Here is a 10,393-nt window from a genome sequence, read left to right as displayed (position 1 = left end):
ATAGATCTGAGTGGGGGTAAGTTTTATAGTATTTCAATTTTTTACGGCAGTTTTATTTAAAGATAGTGTAGTGGATGTCTCTGGTGAAGACTACAGTTATATGAATTTTGTGTTGCAATATTAAAATGATTGTTCTTTATTTACACAATTGAATAATTTGTATTTATTTGTTTGCAGATGACGGCATACTGAGTGCTCCAAGAACCGCCTGCTGGAATTTTGTGTCTTTTCCGAAGACGTCGAGGCAAGCAGAAGTCACGGTCCTGGCCACACACACACAATGACATGAACAAGAAATGATATTTTTTCATGGGCATATTCAGTATTAAAAATGTATTACGATGCAAACGCAATGATTAGAATTTAGAGAAGGTTATGGGTCACACACACACACACACACACACACACACACACACACACACACACACACACACACACACACACACACACACACACACACACACTGGGCGGATCCGGAGGGGGGTTCCGGGGTTTCCGGACCATTAAGGAGCCGGCCTTTGTATTCTAAGTGATGATTTTGGAAAGAAGTTGGCTAATTAGTTTGCCTAGGTTGCGCCAGATCGATCAATTGTCCTTGTTTTGATTCCAATTTATTTTCTTAATATATTTACTTTTTTGGAAGGTGTATTAGGGGATGTTTCTTGGCTCAGATTGATCCATTTTCCTTGTTTTTATCAACATTTGTCGGAACCCCCCCCCCCCCCCCCCCCCCCCCCCCCAAAGGAGGTTGAACGCTTCGCGTCTTCAACTAAACGCTTCGCGTCGTCAAATTGTCCCTAAAAGAAATTTGGAAACTCCCCCTTAAAAATGATGTGATCCGCCCCTGCACACACACAAACACACACAAATAGAGAAGTAATAAATGGATACAGTTTTTGACTCACATGCGAAGCAAAAGTGAGTCTATGTACTCACCCGAGTCGTCCGTCCGTCCGTCCGTCCGGACGTCCGTCCGGAAAACTTTAACGTTGGATATTTCTTGGACACTATTCAGTCTATCAGTACCAAATTTGGCAAGATGGTGTATGATGACAAGGCCCCAAAAAACATACATAGCATCTTGACCTTGCTTCAAGGTCAAGGTCGCAGGGGCCATAAATGTTGTCTAAAAACAGCTATTTTTCACATTTTTCCCATTTTCTCTGAAGTTTTTGAGATTGAATACCTCACCTATTTATGATATATAGGGCAAAGTAAGCCCCATCTTTTGATACCAGTTTGGTTTACCTTGCTTCAAGGTCAAGGTCACAGGAGCTCTTCAAAGTTGGATTGTATACATATTTTGAAGTGACCTTGACCCTGAACTATGGAAGATAACTGTTTCAAACTTAAAAATTATGTGGGGCACATGTTATGCTTTTATCATGAGACACATTTGGTCACATATGATCAAGGTCAAGGTCACTTTGACCCTTATGAAATGTGACCAAAATAAGGTAGTGAACCACTAAAAGTGACCATATCTCATGGTAGAAAGAGCCAATAAGCACCATTGTACTTCCTATGTCTTGAATTAACAGCTTTGTGTTTGCATGACCTTGGAAGACCTTGACCTTGGGTCAAGGTCACATGTATTTTGGTAGGAAAAATGTGTAAAGCAGTTCTTAGTGTATGATGTCATTGCTAGGTTTAGTTATTTGACCTTGACCCTGAAGGTCAAGGTCATGTGAAGATCAAGGTCAATCATGTGAGTCGTATGGGCTTTGCCCTTCTTGTTGTTGTTGTGTTTTCTCTGTTTTGCTGTCTGTGAATCCTGTCTTCTCCTGTATAACTCCTTAAAAATATGTACCATACATCTGCCTTTCGACTGCGCAGCTTCTGAATGGCATTCTGCTGTGTTCCTCTTTTTGGGTGATTACTATTATGAATATAGTGACTTTATTGTGCAAGATTTATGTAATTATGACGGTCGACATTGAAAATGTTGGTCTCTGTGTTTGTGAAAGTACTATTTATTGTTCTCCCTATCTCTATTGTGGCAGATTGGGAGATAGCCCACATGATGTATTATTTCCCATTTAATCCATGACAAATAATTTGGGAAATTGTGTTACCTTGTGTTCAGTGAATGTTAATGGTGTACATGACTATATGAAACGCAAGGATGTGTTAGCATATTTACGGAGCCAGAACTGTAATAATTACTTTTTACAGGAGACCCATATAAAAACTGAGGCCGAAAACTTTCTTCGCTCAGCTTGGGGTTACAATGTATGGGTAGCAGGAAAAGAAACAAATAAGAATGGTGTGGTTATATTATTTAATAATAATTTTATGTATAAAATGCATAATGTTATCCGGGATGAAATTGGTTGTTATATCATTATGGATGTTGAGTTAAATGATATAAGAGTTACAATTGTTAACATATATGGTCCCAGCTGTGGAGATCACCCTGAATTTTTTGATGAAGTCATGGGTAAAGTCCAGACCATCGGAAATGACTTATTGATTATGGGTGGAGATTGGAATGTACTTTTGAATACAAAATGCACGCAATTATGTTAGTGGTGTTAATCGCCCCAAGTCAAGGTTGAAAATTAAGGATTTGATGTTACGACATGAATTGATTGATGTATGGCGAGAACTGAATCCTGAGAAAAGGATATATACATGGCGTCGTTTTAATACTGTAAAACAAGGCCGTCTTGATTATTTCCTTGTGTCAGAAAACTTAATGAACAGACTTAATGGAGTGAATATAGGCTCGAGTTATATTTCACTTAAATCTGAAGAGAAACCTAGAGGTAAACTCTATTGGAAATTTAACAACTCGCTGTTGCGTGATAAGGAGTATGTAGATATTATTAAAAAAGTGATATTTGATATTAAGAAACAGTGTGCAAAGATTGATGATTTTGATGGTATTGAGAATATTTTGAATTGTGATTTACATTTAGAAATAAACGACCAGTTATTTTTGGAGGTACTCCTTATGGAGATACGTGGCAAAACTATCTCATTATGCCTCTTTTAAAAAGAAACAAGTCGCGTAAGGCGAAAATACAATATTTAGTCAAGTAGCTGTCGAACTCACAGAATGAAAGTGAACGCAATGCCATTTTACTCGTAGCATCGTCAGGCCACCGCTCATGGCAAAGGCAGTGAAATTGACAAGAAGAGCGGGGTAGTAGTTGCGCTAAGAAGGATAGCACGCTTTTCTGTACCTCTCTTTGATTTAACTTTCTGAGCGTGTTTTTAATCCAAACATATCATATCTATATGTTTTTGGAATCAGGAACCGACAAGGAATAAGATGAAAGTGTTTTGAAATTGATTTGGACAATTTAATTTTGATAATAATTTTTATATATTTAATTTTCAGAGCTTGTTTTTAATCCGAATATAACATATTTATATGTTTTTGGAATCAGCAAATGATGGAGAATAAGATAAACGTAAATTTGGATCGTTTTATAAATTTTTATTTTTTTTTACAATTTTCAGATTTTTAATGACCAAAGTCATTAATTAATTTTTAAGCCACCAAGCTGAAATGCAATACCGAAGTCCGGGCTTCGTCGAAGATTACTTGACCAAAATTTGAACCAATTTGGTTGAAAAATGAGGGCGTGACAGTGCCGCCTCAACTTTCACGAAAAGCCGGATATGACGTCATCAAAGACATTTATCAAAAAAATAAAAAAACGTTCGGGGATTTCATACCCAGAAACTCTCATGTCAAATTTCATAAAGATCGGTCCAGTAGTTTAGTCTGAATCGCTCTACACACACACACACACGCACACACGCACGCACGCACACACGCACGCACACACGCACATACACCACGACCCTCGTTTCGATTCCCCCTCGATGTTAAAATATTTAGTCAAAACTTGACTAAATGTAAAAAGAAAGAGAAAAAGAAGAACATTTATTAAGAGAAATAAATGTTTTGGAATCCACATTTAGGGATGAAGATTTAACCACTCTTGAGGAAAAACAAAGAGTTATTGCAATTACGGGTTCATAAATGTGAAGGAATGGCTGTGAGATCAAAGGTCAAATGGATTAATGAAGGCGAACGTGCTAGTAAGTATTTTTGTAATTTGGAAAATCGACATTTTTGTAATAAAGCAATGAATTATGTTGAAACAGATGATGGAAGGATGTTATATAATCAGGAAGATATTATGATTGAAGTTCAACAGTTTTATGATAAATTATATGCAGAAAGGAATGTAGAGGATGTTGACCTTAGTCTTTTAAATGCCTCTAAATTATCTCCAGAGGAAAGTATGATGCTTGAGGGCATAATTACAGAACCGTCGCGATATAACCTAGAATGGTTGAAAACGACGTTAAACACCAAATGAAGAAGAAGAAGAAGAAGAAGAAGAAGAAGAAGAAGAAGAAGAAGAAGAATTACAGAAGCTGAAGCCTTAGCAGCCCTTTGCTCAATGAAAAACGATAAAAGCCCAGGTTCAGATGGATTTACTACAGAGTTTTTTTTAAATGTTTTGGAATTATATTGGTACTTTTCTTGTCCGTTCAGTAAATTGTAGTTTTCAACAAAGAGAGATGTCAATAACCCAGAGACAAGGAATAATTACATGTATCCCCAAAGATGGTAAACCTAAACAGTATTTAAAAAACTGGCGTCCTATTACAGTATTGAACACTGTGTATAAAATTGCCTCTACCTGTATTGCAAACCGACTTAAAAAAGTTTTGCCAATGTTGATACATGAAGACCAAAAGGGATTTCTCAAAGGCAGATGTATTAGTGAAAACATACGTCAACTGTTTGATACACTCGTGTACACAGAAGAGCATAATATTCCTGGTCTCTTGTTGACGATTGATTTCCAAAAAGCTTTCGATAGTATTTCTTGGTCCTTTATTGAGAAAAGTCTTGATTTTTTTAAACTTTGGACTGCAACTGAGACAGTGGGTACAGACTTTTTACATTTAGTCAAGTTATGACTAAATGTTTTAACATCGAGGGGGAATCGAGACGAGGGTCGTGGTGTATGTGTGTGTGTATGTGTGTGTGTATGTGTGTGTGTGTGTGTGTGTGTGTGTGTGTGTGTGTGTGCGTGCGTGTAGAGCGATTCAGACCAAACTACTGGACCGATCTTTATGAAATTTGACATGAAAGTTCCTGGGTATGATATCCCCATACGTTTTTTTCATTTTTTTGATAAATGTCTTTGATGACGTCATATCCGGCTTTTCGTGAAAGTTGAGGCGGCACTGTCACGCCCTCATTTTTCAACCAAATTGGTTGAAATTTTGGTCAAGCAATCTTCGACGAAGCCCGGACTTCGGTATTGCATTTCAGCGTGGTGGCTTAAAAATTAATAATGACTTTGGTCATTAAAAATCTGAAAATTGTAAAAAAAATATTTCTTTTATAAAACGATCCAAATTTACGTTCATCTTATTCTCCATCATTTGTTGATTCCAAAAACATATAAATATGTTATATTTGGATTAAAAACAAACTCTGAAAATTAAATAAATAAAAATTATGATCAAAATTAAATTGTCGAAATCAATTTAAAAACACTTTCATCTTATTCCTTGTCGGTTCCTGATTCCAAAAACATATAGATATGATATGTTTGGATTAAAAACACGCTCAGAAAGTTAAAACGAAGAGAGGTACAGAAAAGCGTGCTATCCTTCTCAGCGCAACGAATACTCCGCTCTTCTTGTCAATTTCACTGCCTTTGCCGTGAGCGGTGGACTGACGATGTTACGAGTATACGGTCTTGCTGCGTTGCATTGCGTTTAGTTTCATTCTGTGAGTTCGACAGCTACTTGACTAAATGTTGTATTTTCGCCTTACGCGACTTGTTAACATTTAGTCAAGTTTTGACTAAATGTTTTAACGTAGAGGGGGAATCGAGACGAGGGTCGTGGTGTATGTGTGTGCGTGTGTGCGTGCGTGTGTGCGTGCGTGCAGAGCGATTCAGACCAAACTACTGGACCGATCTTTATGAAATTTGACATGAGAGTTCCTGGGTATGATATCCCCGAACGTTTTTTTCATTTTGTTGATAAATGTCTTTGATGACGTCATATCCGGCTTTTCGTGAAAGTTGAGGCGGCACTGTCACGCTCTCATTTTTCAACCAAATTGGTTGAAATTTTGATCAAGTAGTCTTCGACGAAGCCCGGACTTCGGTATTGCATTTCAGCTTGGTGGCTTAAAAATTAATTAATGACTTTGGTCATTAAAAATCTGAAAATTGTAAAAAAAAATATTTTTTTCTAAAACGATCCAAATTTACGTTCATCTTATTTTCCATCATTTGCTGATTCCAAAAACATATAAATATGTTATATTCGGATTAAAAACAAGCTCTGAAAATTAAATATATAAAAATTATTATCAAAATTAAATTTTTGAAATCAATTTAAAAACACTTTCATCTTATTCCTTGTCGGTTCCTGATTCCAAAAACATATAGATATGATATGTTTGGATTAAAAACACGCTCAGAAAGTTAAAACGAAGAGAGGTACAGAAAAGCGTGCTATCCTTCTCAGCGCAAGTACTACCCCGCTCTTCCTGTCAATTTCACTGCCTTTGCCGTGCGCGGTGGACTGACGATGCTACGAGTATACGGTCTTGCTGCGTTGCATTGCGCTCAGTTTCATTCTGTGAGTTCGACAGCTACTTGACTAAATGTTGTATTTTCGCCTTACGCGACTTGTTATAATCATATTATCACATGTGTAACTGTAAATGGCCATTATACTGGATGGTTTGAGATACACAGAGGTGTTAGACAAGGGGATGCTCTTTCACCTTATTTGTACTTAATTTGTGCAGACATTTTGTCTTTAATGATTAGACAAAATGATAAAATTAAAGGGATCAGATTAAAAGAACGAGATGTTTTATTGTCGCAGTTTGCAGATGACACCACCCTTTAGTTAGATGGAAGTAAGGAGTCATTTGTAGAAGCTATACGTACGCTTAAACTGTTCGCAAATATGTCTGGTTTGAATATGAATTACGATAAAACAAATGTTATTTGGATACGTAGTAAAAAGAATTCGCATGTTAGATTTTTACAAGATCAAAATTTTTGCTGGAACCCTGGTATTTTTAAGGTTTTGGGTATACCTTTTTCGGTTGATTTACAATGTATTGTTCACATTAATTATCAGGATAAATTAAAAGATATTAAAAAGATTTTATATGTATGGGGAAAGAGACATCTTACCCCACTAGGTAAAATAACAGTTATTAAAACCCTTGTATTGTCAAAGATTACACACTTGTTTATGTGTCTGCCCGATCCGGATAATAACTTATTGAAAGAATTGGATAAGTTGTCATTTGATTTTTTATGGAGTGGTAAAAGAGCAAAAATTAAAAAGACAGTAGTGTGTAAACCCCTTAAAGAAGGGGGGTTAAATATGGTGAATATTTATGTATTTTTGTCAACATTGAAGATTGATTGGATGCGAAAAGTTGTTTGTGGTGATTCATGCTTGAAGAGATTTGTTATGGATATGTATCCAGAACTAAATATTGTGAATCTGGTTGGTAGCAATTATGTAAAAGTGTTGAAAAATACGGTGAAAAACAAATTTTGGCTCCCGCAGTGGGGCACTGCGGTTATGAAATTAAAGGCCCCTCCTGTTTTTGGAACCGCAGGAGCTTTCTAGTTTGCTGTTAGGTAGATTTTTTGTTCCTCTTTCCTGTCATGCTCTCTTTTTCTTCATGAATTCTTTTCTTTTTTCTGCCTTCTTGCTCATTCACCTGTATTTTTTCCAAAAATCTCTTCTCTTGCCGCTTGTCTCGCGATTCATGTATAGTTTAATCTGTTAGTGTTCTGATGTAAGTCCAGCAGTAGATAGGTTAAGCCTATTTTAACATACTGGAAACTGGTAATCTTCCAGTAGGTATTAATTTAGTTTTACTAAAGCCTGCTGGGACACAAGTAATGGGTTAGTGCATTTGTAAACAGGAATCGCTTGACAAGTGGCCCCCTTCATCCCCCCCCCCCCCTTCCTCGTCCTGATATGGCTCTGCGTAGTCGGCTGGACGTTAAGCAACAAATAAACAAACAAACAAACAAGTTTTGGCAAGATGTGTTAAAGCATTATGAAAAGTTATATGCAAAATGTTTACCTGTTAATATTGCTGAATTTTTGTACGAATGTCTTTTTTATAATGATCGATAACATAGTGAGAGGTAAAAGAAGCATTTATTATAAGAGTTGGCATGAAGAAGGAATTGTATATGTGAAACATTTAGTAAATTTGGAGGGTAAATATTTGAATTATCAAGAGTTTTCTGAATTATTTCCTAATGTTAAAAGTGATATTTTGTTGTATTGTGGAATTGTATCCGCTGTGAAAAGCTATCAGAAGAAATTGAATTTTAAGACATTAAAATGTCGCTCCGTCGGGCTTCAATTAGCTTTGGTCGGGCGTGAATCCCCGATGAAGACCTCGAAGTTTCAAATGGAAGCATGTTAATGTGTAATTGTGTTTTCAGCGTAGCAATAGGGTCCGATATTTAGACGAGACAAGTATAATGCCGACGAGTCGAAGACGAGTCGCATTATACTTGTTCGAGTCTTGGGATTATATAGCTGTTCTGACCTTGATTTGTTGTTCCAAACTTACAAATAGACAGTTTTTGCGTCGATGCGTTGATCTCAGGTCACCGGCACGGTTGGCATAGTGGTAAGGCGTCCGCCCCGTGATCGGGAGGTCGTGGGTTCGAACCCCGGCCGGGTCATACCTAAGACTTTAATATTGGCAATCTAGTGGCTGCTCCGCCTGGCGTCTGGCATTATGGGGTTAGTTCTTTCTTTCTTTATTTGGTGTTTAACGTCGTTTTCAACCACGAAGGTTATATCGCGACGAATGGATGGGGTTAGTGCTATGACTGGTTGGTCCGGTGTCAGAATAATGTGACTGGGTGAGACGGCCCAGCCCCGGTGAGACATGAAGCTTGTGCTGCGACTTCTGTCTTGTGTGTGGCGCACGTTATATGTCAAAGCAGCACCGTCCTGATATGGCCCTTCGTGATCGGCTGGGCGTTAAGCAAACAAACAAAGTTGATCTCAGGTTTTAATAGCAGAAGCTGTTTCTTATGCGCATTAGTTTTGCGCATACGCCACACTGACTTTGGAAAAAAAACCTCGATTTGACAACACAGCTGTTAAACAGCTTTTTATTAGTTGATTCGTTTGCGTCTGTCTGTCTGTCTGTCTGTGTGTATGTGTGTGTGTGTGTGTGTGTGTGTATGTGTGTGTGTGTGTGTATGTGTGTGTGTGTGTGTAGTTGAGAGATAGAGAGAGAGAGAGAGAGAGAGAGAGAGAGAGAGAGAGAGAGAGAGAGAGAGAGAGAGAGAGAGAGAGAGAGAGAGAGAGAGAGAGAGAGAGAGAGATAGATAGGCGATGTGTCCTTCGCTGGGGGTATGCAGTGCCTTTGCATTGTATGTCTACTTAATTGATATATTCCCGTTTGCAAAAGATGGGGCGGAACTGTCACTGACAATGTTTTTCATGTGTTTAATTGACATTTTTGTCACATAATATGTGACTATGTCCGGACTATGGGAGTGCATTTCTGCTTAGTAAATACACATTTCAATACAATTGGATTTACATCTAGAGATGAACATTCGATTTCAATGACAACTTTGTGTTAATACTGGTTTGATGACCTGTACTTTGTGTTGCAGCACCCACAACCCCCGGAGACACGAAATCCCGTTTATCGAGCACTCTGGTCATCGGTCTGGGTGTGGCAGGGTGTGTGTGTGTCGTCATGGCAGCAGTTGGGTTTTACTGCTTCAGGAAACGTAGGCCAGGAGGTCAAAACGACGCCCCTCCAGCCAATGCCCCTCGAGACAACGCCGCTCCAGACAACGGCCCTCAGGGTGCTGATACCGCTGGGGCATCCACAGGCCAGACTGTCCCCACCACTCCTGGCGCTGAGCTCGACGAGTCCAGTGTCGCTGGTTCAGAGGCCAGTGAAGCTGGTTCAGAGGCTAGTGAAGCCACAACCCAGGACACTGCATCACACATATCTAAAGTTTGAATAAGAGCCTGATTAAATTTCCATTTTCATTTTCCATCAGTTAACCATTGCTTATGAAAACATACAGCACACACACACCCGAAAAATAAAACAAAACCAAAAACCTTTTCGCTGTTGGGGCAGTTATAGGCATTTATTTGGTTCATTATATCCCGCAGTGGACACACTCAATCCATTATAACTTAAGCGTCAACGATTACAGATTCTGTCTGTACAAATTTGATTCAACCCCTGAAAACGCTACACACAAGAACCATTGACATGTATACAACTTCTTCTGGCTGAGCCAAATTATGCAGCTGATGTGATACCAAGTTGGACTGTTTTATAATGTTTTAGATAGACTGG

General features: G+C 38.2%; 1 protein-coding gene across 1 annotated transcript in view; it reads left to right on the top strand.

Moving 5' to 3' along the window:
- Positions 1 to 10,081, top strand: part of LOC138956235 (delta-like protein 4) — a gene marked incomplete at its 5' end in the record, with an annotated part of 21,920 nt that extends 11,839 nt beyond the window's left edge. Inside the window, 1 exon segment of the mRNA XM_070327645.1 lies at positions 9,687 to 10,081. Within this exon segment, the coding sequence (XP_070183746.1) occupies positions 9,687 to 10,045 (359 nt within the window).
- Positions 10,082 to 10,393: the final 312 nt, after the last annotated feature.

The sequence above is a fragment of the Littorina saxatilis genome, unplaced genomic scaffold (genome assembly GCF_037325665.1).
Source record: "Littorina saxatilis isolate snail1 unplaced genomic scaffold, US_GU_Lsax_2.0 scaffold_479, whole genome shotgun sequence".
NCBI classification, from domain to species: Eukaryota; Metazoa; Mollusca; class Gastropoda; order Littorinimorpha; family Littorinidae; genus Littorina; species Littorina saxatilis.
This window is presented reverse-complemented; position numbering and strand designations above follow the sequence as displayed.